This window comes from Mytilus trossulus, chromosome 8, assembly GCF_036588685.1.
Source record: "Mytilus trossulus isolate FHL-02 chromosome 8, PNRI_Mtr1.1.1.hap1, whole genome shotgun sequence".
In the NCBI taxonomy this organism is placed as follows: Eukaryota; Metazoa; Mollusca; class Bivalvia; order Mytilida; family Mytilidae; genus Mytilus; species Mytilus trossulus.
The window spans coordinates 6,056,821-6,077,622 of NC_086380.1; the positions used below are offsets into that span (position 1 = coordinate 6,056,821).

At 32.0% G+C, this 20,802-nt stretch overlaps 1 protein-coding gene across 2 annotated transcripts; it reads left to right on the forward strand.

Annotated features, from left to right (window-relative positions):
- Positions 1-6,895: 6,895 nt before the first annotated feature.
- LOC134728181 (short-chain specific acyl-CoA dehydrogenase, mitochondrial-like) lies at positions 6,896-19,797 on the forward strand. 2 transcript variants are annotated; one of them, XM_063592675.1, is made up of 13 exons: positions 6,896-7,016; positions 8,225-8,370; positions 9,219-9,240; positions 9,466-9,593; positions 11,111-11,222; positions 11,739-11,854; positions 12,313-12,348; positions 12,842-13,012; positions 13,530-13,586; positions 14,498-14,578; positions 16,115-16,210; positions 17,860-17,916; positions 19,599-19,797. In XM_063592675.1, exons 1-13 carry the CDS (start codon positions 6,959-6,961, stop codon positions 19,752-19,754), a joined length of 1,236 nt encoding a protein of 411 aa, XP_063448745.1. In that variant the 5' UTR covers positions 6,896-6,958; the 3' UTR covers positions 19,755-19,797. The 2 variants fall into 2 exon arrangements, with proteins under 2 accessions (XP_063448745.1, XP_063448744.1); XM_063592674.1 differs by lacking the exon at positions 9,219-9,240 and having other exon boundaries at positions 9,444-9,593.
- The last annotated feature ends 1,005 nt before the right edge of the window (positions 19,798-20,802 follow it).

The window sequence follows — 20,802 nt, forward strand, 5'->3', positions numbered from 1 at the left end:
CATACAACTACATTTCGAATCTTGACACAGTTTCATGTATTATGTCACTAGATACACTACTCCTCAAAGCCAACCGGGTGACACATTTGAAAAACAATATATTCAGTGAAATGCATTATCTTAGAGTGGTAGATTTATCCTACAACGCGTTGCAATATATCGAGCCAGAATTTTTTCTTAATATAGATGGCAATCTATTACATTTTGATGTCTCGAACAATATGTTGGATAGTATTGATATAAGCAATACTGTAAGGGAAAATCATGACTATTTTTGTATTGCAAATTTCTCCAATAATGTTATCAATAAATTGACAAACGTATTGGGTTGGATTTGCGATAAAGACATAGATTTAGGACACGGTGGGTACGTTGATTTCACAAAAAATAATTTTACATATTTCGTAAATGTCGCTAAACTCGGATTCTATGATATCACATTGTTAGGAAAATTGTATTATTACAGTTTCGATTTTCGAATCAATAATTGGTTTTGTGATTGTCGATTTTTTCCAGTCGCAAATAAAGCGGATATTTCGCTTCAAATTTTAGGATCGGCACATCATAGTATAAAGTGTGATTCACCACCTGAATATAAAAACAAAGCAGTAAGTGAATTTGTAAGTCAGCAAGATCTGTTGATATGCAACATTTCGTTTGCAGAAAAATGCCCGCCACATTGTCATTGTTTTTATCAACCTAGCAAAAACAGGACGGTTATAAATTGTCGCTCGTCATTGATTTCACACAAACTGCCTTTGACATTACCAGATCATGACAATTTAGTCATTGACTTTTCTTCAAATAATATCTCTGATTTACAAGTTGAGTTCCAACGCCTGTTATCTGTCGAAAGACCATATTTGTTCAAAACAAAAGAAATTAGTTTTGCTTCAAATGAAATAAATGTGGTCCCTGATTTTGTTTTCTTTGCTTTACAGAATGCATCAAAGATAACTTTTACGAACAATCATATTACAGAAATTCCTGTGTCACTTAAAAGACTACGTCCATGTAATGTTTTATTTGGAACAATTAAAATGAAATGTGCGTGTAGTGATATTTGGCTACAAAATTGGCTCCCTACTGTAGGAGATTGTTATAACAATACTCGAGTAATGTGCCAGACGTCTTCTGGTTTAAGATCTATACTTGATATCGACAAAGATTTATTAGGATGCGACACTGGTGGTGTCGTCATCCGATGGATCACCATTATCCTTGGCATTTCTTTGTGTTGTATAATAATTTCGACTTTTGTTATATACAATTTTCGTATAGATATGCATATACTTTTTAGAACACATTTTAAACGATTGAGACAATCCTCGATTTCGCCATCATTTGAGTATGGAGTATATATATCATGCAACGAACAAGATGCAAGTGGATTAAACATACTCTGTTATCATATCTCAAAGGAAAGAGACTGGGCGTTTTTCTTCCGTATCGTGACTGTCAACCCGGCACTCCACGGGAAGATGAAATAAGGGAGACAATGACAAAAAGCAGAAATATTTTGATTATTCTAAGTGAGGTATATGATGATATAGCTAAACGTTGGATAGAGTGCGAGCTAAAATATTCATGGCTAAACTATCGTTGTGACTGGCGTAAGAACATAGTAATTATCAATTACGACTTGCTTGAAACGAAAAATATATCTGATGAATTCATCAAATCATTTTCCCGACTTGGAAAATGTATCGATTTCTCGAACTTCCAAAATGATATCGAGGCTAAAATGTCATCTGTGATAACTCAACAGGCAGCAGACATATTCATCAACTATGAGCATAGGAACAGACGTGGGCGATTTCGTTCTAAAAATCTTGTGCAGAAAACGTATTCGTCTCCATTACAAGATTATTTTAAGTGAACCATTTTGCTTCAGGAAATATCTTCGACGCAAACTCAATCGCACCTAAAAGGTATGATTTGTTTGACCAACAATTTACATTTAACTGATATAATATAACATAGAAACGGTTTTGTAAGAGATCTTGTTGTAAATACTTTTACGTAATTCAAAATGTTGATTATAGTATATCATAATAAGGCTATGTTTTAAATATTGAAATGCTTTAACATCTTTGTTTAGCGGCCAACAGGAGTCCACCTCCGTATGTAGAATTTTCTTGCTGTGTTGAAGATCAATTGGTGGCTTTCGACTGTTTTTTTACTCTTTAGACAGGTTGTTGTCGCTTCTCACATTTCCATTGTTAATTTCATTTTCCATTCATACGATCACAGAGCGATTGACAGTGACTAATACATTTGATAAATAAAAAAATAATGAGATGTGATATGATTACGTTTATATCATAAATTGATTGGTGATTGCTTTAAATACGCTGCAACATCATATGATATATTGCGGTGATTATATCATAGACCTACGTCTTGTGGATGTTATAATATACTTGAAAAATAGGAAGGTGTGATACGATTGTCAATGCGACAACTAGCTAACAAACGCCAAATTACAAACGCCAAAAAAACACCAAAGAAATATGCCATTATCTATTAAGCTGTGCAACTTTATAATCATTATTTTCCCTGATACTGCTAACGACAATATCCAAATATCTTATTAAAATTTCAATGACAAAGACAATAAAACATGAACGTAAACCCATGCCCTGAATTATGGCCAAACAGTATAGACAATAGATCTAATCGGCCATCAGCCAACGACAACCACTTGACAGGATTCTGACTTATGACAAGAGATATAGGAAGATGTGGTGTGAGTGCCAATGAGACAACTCTCCATCCAGGTAACAATTTAAAAAGTAAACCATTATAGGTTTAAGTACGGCTTTCAACATAACAAACCCATTCCAACTGTGAGTGAGATCTCAAACTATCTCATATTCAAATCATGTTTTCCAAAAACATCAATATAACAATTTGGATGTGATAGTTGATTTTGAATAAGGTTTGTACAGCGACACAATTAGACTTTCAATCACAATTTGTGTATCTATCCAAAATTGAAATACATTTTTTTATGAACTGATGAATCAGAAATATAAAAAAAAAAAAACAACACTTAGATTCAAACAAAACAATATCTGAAACTTGCATCGTCAAGATGCTTCATTTTTTTAATGGACAACATATTTGCTACGTTTGAGTAAGATTTTTAAAGAAGTTGTTTTTCGACTACCAATCGGCATTCATATTGAAATGAACTGTGCTCCTTTTTGGCAGATATTTTCCTTAACACTCATTATGCAGACTTCATACAGAATATACATATATTGACTAACTTCTAGTTATATGTAAAAACATTTCCAGAAATGCCTGCATATAAAGTATATATTTCAAAGTTGTAACGATATTTCAAACGTTGCCTTTCCTATCATGATTCCTATAATACCATTGCGATCTTTTAATTCTTTAATTGTCCACTTCTGATTTTCACCGCCCCTATATATACACATGGAAAAAAGTATTGCAAAATCTTGATTTTTTTAAAACTTGAAAAATCAACCACTTTTTTTTTTTATGAGATATAATAAAATATGTGTATAATATTATTAAAACATAGTTTATGATAACATTGGCATTGAAACAAACAAAAACTGTTTGAAATTTTTTTTATTTAAATAACCACAATTTTAATAACAAAATGTAGTGTTTTTTGTACAATAAAATGCATTTTACAACTTTTACTATAGTCGAACTTTACAATGTCAGACATTTCAAAATTAATCTTCAGATGACTGTTCACATCATGGTTGATCGTTATACGCCAAAGAATTAGTACTTTGTGCGCAGCCTGCACTCAAACGGATAACCGCATCTAAACGTCTTCTGATTCCTGCCGTAAATCGACTGATTTGTTGCTAAGGTAGCAACAACCATTTCTGACGAAGGGCATTGTTTATTTCATGATGTCTTTGAACTTGGGTGTCCTTTCGCGCACTTTCCTCCCAATAATGTCCCAAATATGCTCGATATGGTTCAAATCCGGGCTACCATCGGGCCAAGGAAGATGAATCGAATTCCATTTGAACATTGGATCTCCCTCCACGATGCTAATTTGCAATTTTGGCGAGCTCTGCACTACATTGGATACGGAAAACTGTGTGTCTGTTCGTTAGCAAAGGTGTCCGAAATGGTCTTATCGCACGATAATCCGTAGCGATGAGTCGATCTCGAACAATTCTTGTTAAAAAGGCTCCTGTATGGCCACCACTCTCTTTTAAGGATTGTCTTGTATGCAATGGGTTTCCATCTGACCAACCTTCATTATGCTTGATTTTCCCTAGCAAATGGTATAGGGGGTCTTCATTATCTCGAAAGGTCTTTAACAGCGTTTATTGCCTGATTGTTATTCTCAAAACGACTTATAGTGGAATGGTGATGACCAACAATACGTGAAGTTGTTGCAGCGACATCCCTGCTTCTCTTATGCTGATAATCTTCCATCTTGCTGCAGTTAAGAGTTGTCAAGGACCCATAACAAGGTGTCAATCACATAACTTTAAAAACTTGGTTATTTAAAGTGTTGAAAACAATGTGGGTAAAACATCTGTTTTGCTGTTTACGGGTACAGTAGCTGTATGTGCAGATAAAAACTTATCGAGTCGATATATATTGATTAAACTCAGGTGATACTTAAATGTTTAACTAGTTCTATTTTACCAAATTATATCACCAAAAAAAATGAAGAGTGTTTTTTTAATTTCAATTTCCATTTGGTGTTGCAATACTTTTTTCCATGTGTATATAATATGTTGTTGCACAATAAATTTGAAGCACGGCTTTGCGATATTGGTGCTGTTAAAATTGAAGTTAATAATTTAGACAGAGGTTTTGTTGTTCATTCGGAATATCCAGTCATATAGCTTTGTTCGCTATGACACTTGTGTAATTTTGGCATACAATACTATGAAGGAAAATCCATTCTTTCATCACCGTTCGTTGAAATTCCAAAGGGACATATAGAACAGGTCTATGATTATTTGTGTTTCTTCATTAGTAAATGTCTTTGGGTATATGTTGAGTTTCTAAGTGAATTGTCAATACCTTATTCGTTTATTAAGCATTAATTGTAATGTGATTTATACACAAAAACTAGATGGTTTTAGGGCTTTATATGCGGGTAACAACAGGTTTTTCGTGGAGGTAGAGCAGATGTTAGCGCATAACTTGGTTTTATGCTCTTGTTAAGTAATGGCAACAACGGCTGGTTTTTTTTGTGCATCCAGTAGGCGAAACACTACCTCTTGATAGATAGTGGGTTGGTTTTTTTCTTTTGAGATGCCTGATCATGTTTCCGCAATGTCGTATATGGTTCCTTAGCCAAATGATGAATTAAAACTTAGTCAGAACTGCCGGTGAATTTCCATTTCGACTTTTTTCCATAAAGTTTCATGGTTACACGGTTTTGATTTCATTTGGTAGACCCATAATAAGTGTCTAATGTTGTGCGCCCATTTTAAAAGAAAAATCAACTTCTACTGGGTACATCAGGGGCGGATGCAGGAATTTTTCAAAGGGGGGTGCTATCCCAGGGCAAAAGGGGGGGGGGGTGCAAAACATATGTCCCGATACAAATGCATTGATCGGCCAAAATAAAGGGGGGTGCGAACCCCCGGAACCCCCCCTCTGGATCCGCCACTGTACATTGTACTTTATATGGATAATTTATTGAATGTGGATCGATATTATCAATGAAAAAAAGTTTAAACAAGAGAGTCATTCAGAATACTTGACAAATGATAAAATCAATACTTCTGTTAATATATATTTCTTTAACAAAAACATCTTTTATGGTCTCTATCCTTGTCTGTCAATATGAGCAAATAGTCTATGGTGGCAAAAAGGCTGTTTTGATAATACGTGTTACACTCATACATAGTACTGGATAAAGATATTATACCACAGTCGTAATAAATATTTATGTAATTCAATATTGGGATTTGACCCTTTTGCATTATATTTTATGTTTACCATTTCTTTTGAATAAACATTTTTAGATCATCAATTGGAAAATTAGTACGATGTTTAATTCGTAAATTGCAGTTGATACGATTGCTATGGAACTATGGTCACATCATCTTTTTACTTTTCAACACTAGTTGTAGTTAGCATTTGCAGAGTCGGAATTTATAGAGTTATAGTGTCCGCTGCTCACTACAGATCAACATTTATTATAAATACTTTTGTATTATATGTTATAATTTATAGTTATTTAAAACGAAAATTGGTACCGTTAATTTTATTTTAGTTAAACTAAACATTTAGTTATCTTTTAACATTTTAACACAAGTAGCATTTGCAAAGTCGGATTTATGAGGGCAGAGTGTCCGCCGCTTCTACAGATCTACATTTATTATACATACTTTTTAATAGGCCTATGTTCCAATTTATAGTTTGAACATATTAATGTGTTAAAATCGAAACCTTTGTACCGCTTTGAAAGTTTAAATAAGTTAATTGTCTATGATTGTGCTCTTTCAAATCGAATATTGAATTAAATTGAGTTTCGGTGCGTTGTTTGTAGATATTTGCCTTTATTAAAATATCTTGAATTGATTCCATTGATAATAATACTAGGACTGAGGTACTTGTTTGTTTGAGTAGAGATGACGGAATATGTGATTTATCATTTGTTGTAATTATTTCTTTTATAATTAGATATATTTCGCTCTTTGGTATTATATAACTTTTTACTTATGTAACGCATAGTACTCAAGGGTACGACAACTTTGTGGGACGAGAAAAGTATATTTCTCCAAACTTTTATTTTTAATCAATATTAAACATTTTAGAAGTTGAATCTTTATAATTTTAATTATGTTTTATGTGAAAACAGCTTTTTTTAATTCTTTTTTGAAATAAGTAAAAATCGAACAGTTGTATCAGAGTAAAAGGTGGCGAGGGGACTTTGGACCCAAAGTAACTCTCCTGTAAAAAGTTACATAAACACAGATAAACCGAAATGGCAAGCCGATGTCTGCTTCGCAAACTTGCGAGGGTTTCGAAGCTTAAAAATAACTGTAAGTGAAAATCTTTAGCAAATGATAACTGCTTGTTTATTGCAAATATTGTTCATTTAAAAGATATTGTAAGGTGACTTCATTATGATATTTCTGAGATTGATTTACAATTCATTTTATTTGCTTACATAAAAAAAAAGAAGATCATAAATGTGGTATGATGCAAATGAGACCATTATTCATAAAAGACAACTATTGGTCGCCACACAGGGTAGTTCAGTATAATGATTACAGAGGTCCTTATCTGAAAATCTGTCCCGTTGGACCCAAGAAACTGTCAACTATTGGTCGCCACACAGGGTAGTTAGTTAATATAATGATTACATAGGTCCTTATCTGACAATCTTTCCCAATCAACCCAAGAAACTCATTTAACTGTCTGGCTGAACTTTTGACGCAATTGACAGCATAAAATCTAAATTTTAGGGGAACTTTTGTTAGGTGGATATCACACAGGTTCCCGTAAAATATGTTAACATCATAAAACAAAATATCCGACGCAACAATGGAAAAGTTATTGTTGTATGATGACAAAGTTCAAGCGCCTGGGTCAGCCGGGGATAAGATTAATAACAAAGCTGTAGATCTTTTCACCTCTGCTCTCTGCCAATTTTTTTTTTCTTATAGATTCAATTGAACAGCTGCACAGAATATAGAAGTCATTTGAGGAGGGGGGCTTGTTGAAATCCTGCTTAACATAATTTGTATTACAGTCATAATGATTGTAATTTCATGCACCACTTAGTTATTACAAAAATAATTTGACTTTTACATGTTACACTTACAACATGTACAAATAAATCACCTTAGACCCCAACATGCCCAATGAGATCCACAAGTGGTTTTAGTCTATAGAAAATAAAAAATGTTCACCAGTAAAAACTTATTTAAAGGTAGAATGTTCATCAATCATGTATATGCTAAAATACAAAATTTATAAAGTAATTGCTTCTACATTTACACAGACAGATATATATTTATAGTCTTTATAGTTTCATGCTTGGGCATTACGATACTGGTTGACCACTCATGTTTATATAATATATTGTCAAAGTTGGTACAGTGAATAAACATAAACATGTACAATGTTTACTAAGAACACAACTTTTTTTTAAACAGATAACGGTAAGAATGAGACATTGTTTGTAATGCAGTTTAATTTTTTTTTAAACTGGATGCTCCATGTATAATTATGTACTTATTTCTAGATGGAACAGCTCGACCATTGTCCAGTCTGGCTGAGCTGCCAGAAACCCATCAAATGTTGCAGAAAACATGTAGAGATTTTGCTGACAATGAATTAGTTCCTATTGCTGGAAAGTTAGATAAAGAACATCAATTCCCACTGGAGCAGGTTTGAGATTTATTTACTTTTTGTTTACCTCTGTTTTGTATTTAGTGAATGTACCAAAGATTAAACCATAGCAATCAATAATCACTGTATTAGAGAGAGAAATGAATTGAATAACCATATTTGTACTGACACTGTCACACCGATATTGATCACATGTTCATCCTAAGTATATGAAATAAGATGTCACAGAAGCTTATTACTGCCTTATATTTAATTTTGGATGCAACATGTCTTCTAATAGTGATTGGCTGATGTTGTTATGTTTATCTGCTTATAAACATTTAATTTTAACGTTTCTTCTTGGTTTACTCCGGTTTAATAGGGAATTAAGAATTAAATTATAAGAAATGACTATGATATTTTTTTCTGTCTATTCGAAATGGCATAAAAAATGTGGTGCAAATTTTAAAGTAACCTGCTACACTTTTATTTAGTGTGCACAACATTTTTTATGTTATTTCTTCATAGACATGATAGATAGAAAAAATATTACAGTCATTCCTTTAATAATAAAAACTGTACATATATATGTATATAATGGAAATATATGTAGAGATTCTTGTGTAACACAAAAAAAAAATTGGAATATTGCCATTATATAAATATAAAGGGTTTAACCCATTTATTTTCGTGAATAATTTAGTGTTAATCCTTTTCTATATCTCACTTTACAGCGATTTATATAAAATGATTTTAAAATTTACTTGATTAACTAAAATACGGAAAGATAAAACTTTTGCCTAATGCATGTAGCAACTATTCATATTTGCAGTTTTTAGAAGTTAGGAGAATTTGGCATTATGTGTGTAGATATACCTGAGTCTCAAAGATAATTGTTTATTTTTCAGATAAAGAAGTTAGGAGAACTTGGCATTATGTGTGTAGATATACCTGAGTCTCAAAGATAATTGTTTATTTTTCAGATAAAGAAGTTAGGAGAACTTGACATTATGTGTGTAGATATACCTGAGTCTCAAAGATAATTGTTTATTTTTCAGATAAAGAAGTTAGGAGAACTTGGCATTATGTGTGTAGATATACCTGAGTCTCAAAGATAATTGTTTATTTTTCAGATAAAGAAGTTAGGAGAATTAGGCATTATGTGTGTAGATATTCCTGAGTCAGAAGGGGGAACTGGTTTAGATTATCTTGCCTATGCTATAGCTCTAGAGGAAATCAGTAGAGGTTGTGCATCGACAGGCTGTATAGTCAGTGTTAATAATGTAAGGATAATTCTTATAACTTTTCTGTTTATATACAACCATGGTCAGTTGACCCCTTTAGGAGTTATTGCCCTTTATAGTAAATTTTTAACCATTTTTCGTAAATATCCATCATCTTTTACAAAAATCTTCAAATTAATCCAAACCTGGCCACAATCATCATTGATGTATCTAGTTTAAAAAAAGCCACGGCTAAAAATAGAACATGGAGGTTAAATGCAGTTTTAGTTATTACTCAAAAACCAAAGCATTTAGAGCAAATCTGACAACGGGGTTAAATTGTTTATCTGGTCAAGATCTATCTGCCCTGAAATTTTAAGATGAATGGGACAACTCGTTGTTGGGTTGCTGCCCCTAAATTGGTAATTTTAAGGAAATTTTGCTGTTTTGGGTTATTATCTTGAATATTATTATAGATAGAGATAAACTGTAAACAGCAATAATGTGCAGCAATTTAAGACTCAAAAATAAGTCAAAATGACCAAAATGGTCAATTGACCCCCTAAGAAGTTATTGTCCTTTATAATCAATTTTAAACAATTTTCATAAAATTTGTAAATTTTTACTAACATTTTCCACTGAAACTACACGGACAAGTTCATTATAGATAGAGATAATTGTAAGCAGCAAGAATGTTCGGTAAAGTAAGATGTACAAACACATCACAATCACCTAAACACAATTTTGTCATGAACTGTCTGCTTCCTTTGTTTAATTCACATATACCAAGGTGAGCGACACAGGCTCTTTAGAGCCTCTAGGTTTTTTTTACAGTTTCTGGACAATAACTTGTGTTTAATAGTATGGATCTATCTGACATTGTACCACCAGGTTCCATGTCACAAAAGGAAGGCTGGGATTGAGTTTGAGGGTAATTGCCCTATTCATGCAGGAATTAGGGGCAAAAAAAGGGCCATAAAACGAGCATATATCTACTTTCCAGATAATTACTTGTGTTTAAGTATATGAATCTCTCTGAAAGTGTGCTACAAGGTTCCATACTACAAAGGAAAGGCAGGGATAGAGTGTGGTGGTAATTGCTCCACCAAGGAGGAATTCAAAGAGTTTTGGGGGGTTCCAATTTTTTTTTTCAAAATTTTTATAATGTTTCAAGAAGTAATCCTTAAATGCACAGTATTGCATAATAGATTTGTAAGATCTTGATATTTGTTTTGTGTCAGAAACCTATATTATGTCAAAAAAATTTATAACAATCCAAATTCAGACAGTATTGAGCTTGAATATTGTGTACAAATTTGGCCCAACTGTTCAAGGTTCAACCTCTGCAATCATATCAGGCTGCGCTCAGGGAAGCATTTTATTATTAAGAAGATGTGGTATGAGTGCCAATGAGACAACTCTTCATCCAAGTCATAATTTGTAAATGTAACCATTATAGGTCAATGAAGGTAATTATATATTTATCAATAGGATTTTTAAGTCTATTGTCGTATTGACTTCACTGACATGTAAAGAATGTTGTTTGGTTTACATTTAGTTGAAATTGTCTTTTTCAGTCATTATATTTAGGACCAATCAAGAAAAATGCAAACCAAATGCAGAAAGAATTATTCCAGACACCATTTCTGCATGGTGATAAAGTTGGATGTTTTGCCTTGAGTGAACCAGGTATGAAGAACTAATGTTAAAAATATAAATGAAAAGATTTGGTCAGTTGCAGATTATAAATTACTGTTATGTAATAAACATGTCACATATTTCTGGATATGATTATGACAAAAACTATTGATCAGACGAAAAAAAAGGGAAATTCCAGTATTTTAAAGTTCTAGCACATGTAAGTCCTAGAAGAAATAACCTATAAATGATGTATAATTACATATCTGTCTGTCTTTTGAAAGTTTTTTTTCAACATAATTTGTATAATGGCTAATTGAAATAGGAAGTTACTTTTATACAAATGTAGTAAAATATTAGATACAATGTTTATGGTGAAGCTTCACTGTAATGATTTAATAGGGATCACCATATCATTCTACCATACAATTCATGAGGAACCCCATGTTCACTTGGCAATTAGAAAAGAAAGATCACAGAAATTTATTTCAGATGTTTTATTGTGTTGATAAGTTCTACCTTCTTTGTGTAACAATTAAAGGGAGATAATTATTTTTCTTTTTACAGGAAATGGCAGTGATGCTGGGGCTGCTTCAACTACAGCAGTATTACAGGGAGATCACTATGTATTAAATGGAACCAAAGCCTGGATAACAAATGGATACGAAGCAGAAGCTGCTGTGGTATGTATGAGAGGACTTGAGATGTGTCATTTGAACATTGGAAATGGTCAAACCTTAAAGTAAAACAAATATACTGAACATTCAGATTGGTTTGTGTGTAGTTATTTTCAGCCATTATCACTAAAATTAGAAATTGTGATTTCAGGAAATTCTGCATACAAATATTTCATTTGAAAATAAAATGAAAAATATTGTGAAATATGAGAGGTTATCATTTAACAAACTATGAGACAGCATCTAACAACAAAATATATTTAAAATAGATTTCTATTAATCACACTTTCACTTCATTGGGTTATTGATGCTGATGTTGAGGTTTCCATAAAAACTCCACCAAACATGTAAATAAAAAATGTTAATGAAACTCCATACACTGACTCTCTAAAAAAAATTTAAGTATCAATTTACTATTTTCATGATTTTAGAAGCCATTATTTTATGTTGTGATATATTTTTAGGTATTTGCTACAACAGATAAAAGTCAAAAACACAAGGTATGGTTTATAGACACAATTTGAGCAAGAGTTACTTACCTTTGGTCACCATGTTGTAGGTCTAAATGAGCAAATTCATTCATAAATCAGTCTGATTCAACTTTTTATATGGACCACTAGACTTTGGAAAACCAAAAGTATGTCATACTTACAAATTAAATTGAAATATAAAGAAAGACATAAATTTATATGAACTGGCAAAGCAAAGTAGGGCTAAAATCCTATTAAGAAATTAGTAATGATGAAAATGTTTTTTGTATGAAAACAAAATTAGGCATTGTGTAATTCTTCACGACTTGATATTAAAGGAGAAGATTCGTGAAATGTAGAAAAAATGGAGAAATGTTTTCTTAAAAATTAACTGATGCCTTTCTGGCATCTTCGTTCTGTGAGATTTATTCTAAAGAATTTTGCACTTGCTCCATTCTGAACTAATAGATCATCAAATATTGAATTATTGTTTTAACGAAAAATATACTGCTTTTATTTTCAGGGCATAAGTGCCTTTTTGGTACCTAAACCTACAGAAGGTTTATCACTTGGAGTGAAAGAAGATAAATTAGGAATTAAAGCTACCTCAACATGCTACCTGATATTTGAAGACTGTAAAATACCCAGAGAATTCTTGTTAGGAGAGCCTGGTATGGGATTCAAAATAGCAATGGTAAGGTTCAAATGGACTAAGATATTGGCACCTCCTAAAAACTAAATACTTATTTATTCTTACAAGAAATAATCATGTTATAAGTTTTGTTATTTTTTTCTGAGAAGCTATAGATCAAGGCTCTCTGAAATTGTAATCAAGCTTCATATGAGCATGCTTTAATGTTTGATGTGTTTCAGCCATCAGTAACTTCTAGTTCCAAGAAAACTTATAAAAGTAGGGGGAGGTATCATTAGTAAGTTGTTTCTTTCTCTAAAGGTTGGAAAGTTTGGATTCTTATGTGTTGCCAAGACCAACACACTTTTTAAAATAAATAATGTTCCATTTTTAAATTTAAGAGAAACTAGTAAAAAAAATCGCTATTAACATGTGTAATCTTGGTGAAAAAATTAATGTAAATTGTTACTTGGATGGAGAGTTGTCTCATTGGCACCCACACCACATCTTCCTATATCTAAGTCTGTATGTATGACCAAATTATACTTTTTATATTTAATGGATTGATTACTATTTCCAGCAAACATTAGATGCAGGAAGAATAGGTATTGCAGCACAGGGTATAGGAATAGCTCAAGTAAGTACTTTGGATTTAGATTAAAAAAAGTATATTGGAAACAATGTTGCAGTTGTCTCTGTATTTAATTTTACCGACTTTCATCATGTTATGTACCTACTGTGAGTTTTCATGTTATTAAGTTTTATCCTTGTTCATTTGTACCTTCCTTGAAATATTAGGTTCTCAGTGTTCCCTTTCCCTAGTTTCCTCAACTGAATATTATGAACTTAAACACAATGATTATTGCCACAGATCAAGTTTGAATTTAGAAAGCGTCACTTTTAATACAGTTTTCTAGTTATGTCCCTTTACAACTTTACATGCAAGCAAGGCATCATCTGTGTGTGCCATAGACATATTCTCCCATTTATTCATCCTTTATTTGATATACTTAACATCAAGTTTGAATTTCTTTATTCAAATTACTTAACACCAAGTTGAAGTATCATCATGAATATGAAACATATAAAAGAAAAGAAACATGTTTAGAAAAACAAGATGAAATGCATTATTTTTCTTTATAATATTATGAGTAATAAAATCAAGAAATGTTGAAATAATTGAGCTTCCTGAATAGCTTCAAATAATGAAAGTTACGCTGGTTCACATTGTTGCTAAATTACAACTCATTTTACAGTTTTACTATAAATCTTATGTGAAATGCAGTTTTGCAACCACATCAAAATAAAATTCAGGAGTTATGTCTCTTTAATTGTCAATTTATCATTTACTCATAGTAATTTAAACTAATTTTACTTCTTCTTTTTGACTAATTATATAAGAATTTAACAGTTGTTCCTAAGCTATTTAATGATTAGCTTTGTGAACAATGAAAATAAGTTGTTTTTTATCTATTTTTTTTTCTAAATTTTTACATCTTATTTACAAGGAAATAATTTATTTTGATTTAAATTGTATGTATTTTTTAGGCTTCTTTAGAATGCGCCATTGACTATGCACAGAAAAGAACAGCCTTTAACCAACCTATTTCAAAAATGCAGACAGTTCAGGTATTGATATATACAAATACTATGAAATTATTTTGGGTTCCAATCTAGATAAAGGAAAACATGCATTTTTGTTGTTATTTATTTAGTTTTGCCAAAGTTTGCATACAAGCCTGAAACAAGTTTGTACTTAGCTGAACATTTCATTTGGTAGTTTATCTGTTCACACAAAAAAAAAAAAAATTTGGTTTCCAACAAATGATAATGTATCCACTGTATATATCATGGCAATTATAATTAGTCTAGAGTCTTTTGATTCTCATTGTCCTCCATTCAACTTTGTTTCTGAAATTTAGAATTTTCTGGAAGATGTATGGAATCTTGATGTTGAATTCCAACAGTTCTGGACACCTGAAGAAAGTTACTGGCTCATTGAAAATTTAGTTCACACAATAAGGGATAATATTAAGTAAGAAAGCATTGGGTTTCATCTTAAAAGAAATCTATATGCTAGAGTTATCTTCCTTTATATCTCTGAGATAACTTTAAATCTAAAATTAGTTTGGTTTATGTAAAATCTTTAAATCATAGATTATTTAATTTTGATTCATTCTCTCTCGTTTATTTGAATAGGAAGAGAACACTGGAAACATTTTAAAAATATTTTTTTTTAAAAACATTTTTTCTTCATCAGCTGGTGAATTGTATATATAGATTTCTTGAACAATTTGTTGATGTGTTTTGATACCATTTCCTAATATCTATCTCGTTTTCCTGTTCTTTGACATTGTGTGTGATTACATTTGGTTGACTCATAAATACCATTAAAATATATAACAAAAGAATAATACATTATTCATATTGGAATAAAACAAATATAGGTCAAGGAGGTACAACGTTGAACACAATTATCATACTTTTAACAGGATATCAACTTAAATATAGATATATTAAAGCTGTCTAATAATCATATTTGATGAGCTCAACTCCGCCATTATATTGACAACAGAACAAACAAAATGAAATTTAGGGGTAGGGCCACAAATGGCCAGAGATCACAATTATTTCGTAGCACATTTCTTTTAGAACATAAAAAATCAAAAAAAATCCCACCTGCGCTTTCTCAATGAAATTTTTACAGTGTGTTGTACAACTATTGGGACAAATTATATCAAAATTATAGAAAACTTCATCGGCTTTAACTCAAAATATGGACAATTTTATGTTAAGGGCGTCTTGAAATCTTTTAACAGGTTCTGAAGTGCTAATTTTCAACCTTTTACAACTGGACCAAATCACTAGTTTCCTTTAAAATTTCGGGACCCAAATTTTTTTACAATGTAATTTCACCCCCTTCTTTCAATTTGAGGCATTAAACATGAAGAAATAAATTTGGAAAGGGTTAAAAAATTAATGACAAGTCACGTGTGACAAGTAACCGACTGTCAACACTAGGGACTATATTCGTGATCAACAAAAATCAAGGGATGACAATTGTGGTCTCAGATCAGAAATGAAGTTTTTTTTACAATTTTTGTACTTTTGATTAAGTTGTTTTTGGGAGTGGTGTTTTTTTATATTCCCCATCTTTCTATTTAGTCAAAATTGGCCGACATGGAAATGAGAATACAGAGTGCCAGATTACTGAACTATAAAGCTGCCTTACTGAAAGATGCTGGTAAACCATTTTCCAAGGTAAGTTAGAGATGGTTTCCTGGTAGCATTTGGTATGGGAGGTCATTGGTTTGAAACCAAGCAAGGTCAAACCAAAGACTTTAGAATTGTTTTTTGCTGCTTCTCTGATAAGCACACAGCATTAAGGGGAAAGAGCAAAGACTAGTTTGCTGAAGAGCAAAGACTAGTTAGCTGAAGAGCAAAGACTAGTTTGCTGAAGAGCAAAGACTAGTTTGCTGAAGGGCAACGACTAGTTTGCTGAAGGGCAACGACTAGTTTGCTGAAGAGCAAAGACTAGTTTGCTGAAGGGCAAAGACTTTTTTACTGAAGGGCAACGAATAGTTTGCTGAAGAGCAAAGACTAGTTTGCTGAAGGGCAAAGACTTTTTTACTGAAGGGCAAAGACTAGTTTGCTGAAGGGCAACGACTAGTTTGCTGAAGAGCAAAGACTAGTTTGCTGAAGGGCAACGACTAGTTTGCTGAAGAGCAAAGACTAGTTTGCTGAAGGGCAAAGACTTTTTTACTGAAGGGCAAAGACTAGTTTGCTGAAGGGCAACGACTAGTTTGCTGAAGAGCAAAGACTAATTTGCTGAAGGGCAAAGACTTTTTTACTGAAGGGCAAAGACTTTTTTGCTGAAGGGCAGACTACTTTGCTGAAGGGCAAAGACAAGTTTACTGAAGGGCAGACTACTTTGCTGGAGTGCAAAGACTAGTTTGCTGAAGGGCAAAGACTTTTTTGCTGAAGGGCAGACTTTTTTGCTGAAGGGCAAAGACTTTTTTGCTGAAGGGCAGACTTTTTTGCTGAAGAGCAAACACTAGTTTGCTGAAGGGCAAAGACTAGTATACTGAAGGGCAAAGACTAGTTTGCTGAAGGGCAAAGACTAGTTTGCTAGAAGTAAGAATAATGTGTCTTGGTAGGAGGAAATGCCTTCCTGTTGTGAGCAAGCTTGTAAACAAGAAGTCTCAGCATGGCAGTTTAGTAAAAAAACAGTGTTTATATGAACATTACATATACATATTTTTTTCCTAAAAAAGGATTTAATATGCCCCTGGACATTAAACAGTCAGCCATCATTATGATCATCCTTAAAACTTTTTCTTTGATATCCAGGATGTCCTAAGTGGTGTACTTATTATTGAGGCCATGTTCCATATTTTGATTTTCTTTTGTAAGATGTCAAATTGTCAGTATGTCAGTATAATAAAAGATGACACTATTGACATGTATATAGGATTGTATACCTATCATCCTCTTCCTGTTATAATTACTTTTCTTTTGACCATTTCAACCTTATTATATGATATCTCTTTACAAATGTACTTATTTTAAAAGTACTGTTTTATGTTTGATATTGTAGGTACAGATGGTTCAAAATAGATGTAATTGTGAATCAAATGACAATGATGACAATTCAAAATATGTTTTAAATTGATAGAAGGTGTGGTACACAGACAAATTTTGCTCACATGAATTTCACATGTAAAATTTCACTTGAATTTCATGTGAAATATCAATTCACATGTATTTCATATCAGATTCACATGAAATTCATGCGAAATGTAAAGGTTACTTGTCTACTTAAAATTGGTATTGCCCCTCTAATATTTTCTGCTTTTAATTAAGATTGTACTAAAATATATCATATTATGTAAGAATGTATTATGTTGTAGGAGGCAGCCATGGCCAAGTTAGCTGGATCAGAAGCTGCTACATTCTGTAGTCATCAGGTAAACTATAAATATGAATATTACACGCCAATCTGTTGTGATCAGTTTTGTCCACAAAATATTTTTGTCATGTTTCGAAAAAAAAAATGGTTTTAAACAGAATAACTGATGCAATATCACTAAACCATAATAGATTGTATTTGTAAGTCTTTGTTGGTATAACTCCTTTTGTATTCTCTTAAGCCTGCTCCACTCCTATCTTAACAGACTAGTATTTTCAATTTTTCTGCTGAAGCTCTTGTTCTTTCCAAGCACGGCAGTTTCCTCTACTAATAAAAAAACTGACTGCCAGAAAATAGCCAATAGTATCGAAAGTTGTATTAAGGTTTATGTACCCTTCTGTAGCCATTTTTGTACGAATTTTTCAAACATCAATTGTATCAAAATATAGATATAATGAATAATAGAGACAAGCAATTTTGAACATATACTAGGGGAAACTTGATGCAAAGCATTATTATTTACTAATGTATTGCATTTAAAAGAAAAAGAGTACTTTGAGGCAAATAAATAGAAAATCCACAGCCTTTAATACAGAGATTTTTGTTATAAAATTTGAAACATAGATTACTCGCTTGCTTTTCTATGATGTGCTAGTGTTTATTTTTTGCAAAAGTTCTAAACAACCTGTAAATTTCAAAATACATCGTGCTGAGTCACTAAAGTCGAGCGCACCCTAAAAGGTGTACTTGATTTGGTTCATATTTTTATTTGTTCTAACCAATAACTACATTAATCAACTTGTTTTAAGGAAATCAATGATAGTACTGCATGCAATAGTCATATATCTATCGGTCATCAAATTGCCAAATGTGATAGAACAAGGATAAAGGCTGTGGATTTTCTATAAAATTTCCATATGTTATATAGCATTGAAGCAACACAAGGGTACATAATCCTTAACACCAAGTAATCAATTCAACAATGTATTTATCTCAATGTGATGAAGGTTAATTAATATGATCAATTTTGTCTCCCATAGCCAAGTATATGCATTAAGTGTTACTATTGTCAGTCCCATCCGCCCTAAACTTTTTTCCATTCTCTAACTTTAGTTTGCCTCAACCAAATGTTATCAATAAAATTGAGAATGGAAATTGGGAATGTGTCAAAGAGACAACAATCCGACCAAATAGCAGTTAACATTAGAAGGTCACCAACAGGTCTTAAATGCAGCGAAAAATTCCTGCACCTGGCAGCGTCCTTCAGCTGGCCCCTTAACACATTATTCACAATGCTAATTACCACAAACCAAGTATGAAATTGGGTGGTGTCACTTACACCATTCTTTAGTTATGTCCCTTTATAAACATAGAAATTACTAAAAAAAAAAATCCATTCTCTAACAATCCTTTATCTCAATCAAATAATTTGAAACTTATACACAATACTTTATATTACCACAGAACACAGATCAAGGTTGAAATTGGATGGCTCACTTCTCTTTCTTAAGTTTGTCTCTAACAAATGTGTTGAAACTGATACACAATGCTTATAATCACAAAATGGTCTTTCCTAAGTGTATCCTGCATCCATAGATGGAAGATAACTGATGTATTGTGTCAAACAGGGCATCTGTAGTCCATAGACACATTCTTCATTAATTTATATACAAATACAAACATCCATGTTATTCCCTTTATATCAAATGAATAGAAGTCATAAATGTTTATGTATTGTAGGCTATACAGATCTTAGGAGGTATGGGATATGTATCAAGTATGCCAGCTGAGAGATATTATAGAGATGCTAGAATTACAGAAATATATGAGGGGACCAGTGAAATACAAAAACTAGTCATTGCAGGTTGTCTGCTCAAAGAATATCAAGCTGTGTAATGTGTATTTATTATGTAGATATGAAATAAATTATATATTTTTGTATGATTTTTTATGAAATTAAAAATGGTTGTTACTCAAGATGTATATTGGTTAACAACATATCTTTTTATCAAAAGGTTCAGGGTTTATAATTATAACACTCTAGTCAGATAATCAACTTGTTATTAGAATTGATGATTATGTTAAACAATTTGAGTCTTATTCAGGTTTAATTTGATGTTTGATATACATGTACAAATAAATTGATGTACATTTTTTTTTCTTGAATTTAATATTTCAAGATAAGTCAAATTATGTTTTATTCAGGATGTATATAGGGTATAAGTTTTCATATTCCCTGTCAGTGTATAATATTGCTTGAGCTGTCAAGGAAAGGAGATATGTACTATATATAGGGTACTTACAAGGAATATGATATATATTCAAAAAAGAAGATGTGGTATGATTGCTAATGACACAACTCTCCACAATAGACAAATATGACACAGAAATGAACAACTATAGTACTTACAGGGAATACGAGCTCATATCCCAGTGAAGCCGGACTTGCAATATATAAAACTGGAGTGTCATGATATTATCATAATTAGAATTCTGATCTTGAGATCCGTTTACAGAGTATTAGAGCTCATATACCCTGCCAAGGTCACAAACCAAACTGTATGATTGCCAAGATATTTGACTCCAGTTATAAATTTAGACATATAATATGCAATTAAAAAAAGAAAATTGTTGCTGTTTTCAAAACAATTGAATAAAGTATAATTATCTCCCCTTGAGTTGAACACATACGTTAACAGTTATCTCCCCTCCTTTTCTTGTCATAGATTTCTTTTCTTGATACATTAGTAGTTTAAAGGGAAGAGGGGTACTATAATTACTATAAGATTAAATACTTTACATACTAATGATAAATGTTTTTTTAAGTAAACAAAGATTCTTTTAAGATTAGATTGAAATATTCACCTTTTATGATTCAACTAACTTTCTGGTAAACAAATGCTTAATAAATTTCGAATTTTAATGATATCCTTATCCTTTTTAG

What these genes read in the sequence shown, in the direction of transcription:
- LOC134728181 (XM_063592675.1), top strand. Translation starts at nt 6,959, where the DNA reads ATGGCAAGCCGATGTCTGCTTCGCAAACTTGCGAGGGTTTCGAAGCTT. An exon ending in ATCAATTCCCACTGGAGCAG is followed by an intron (nt 8,371 to 9,218) that starts GTTTGAGATTTA and finishes TTTATTTTTCAG; the next exon opens with ATAAAGAAGTTAGGAGAACT. An exon ending in AAAGAAGTTAGGAGAACTTG is followed by an intron (nt 9,241 to 9,465) that starts GCATTATGTGTG and finishes TAGGAGAATTAG; the next exon opens with GCATTATGTGTGTAGATATT.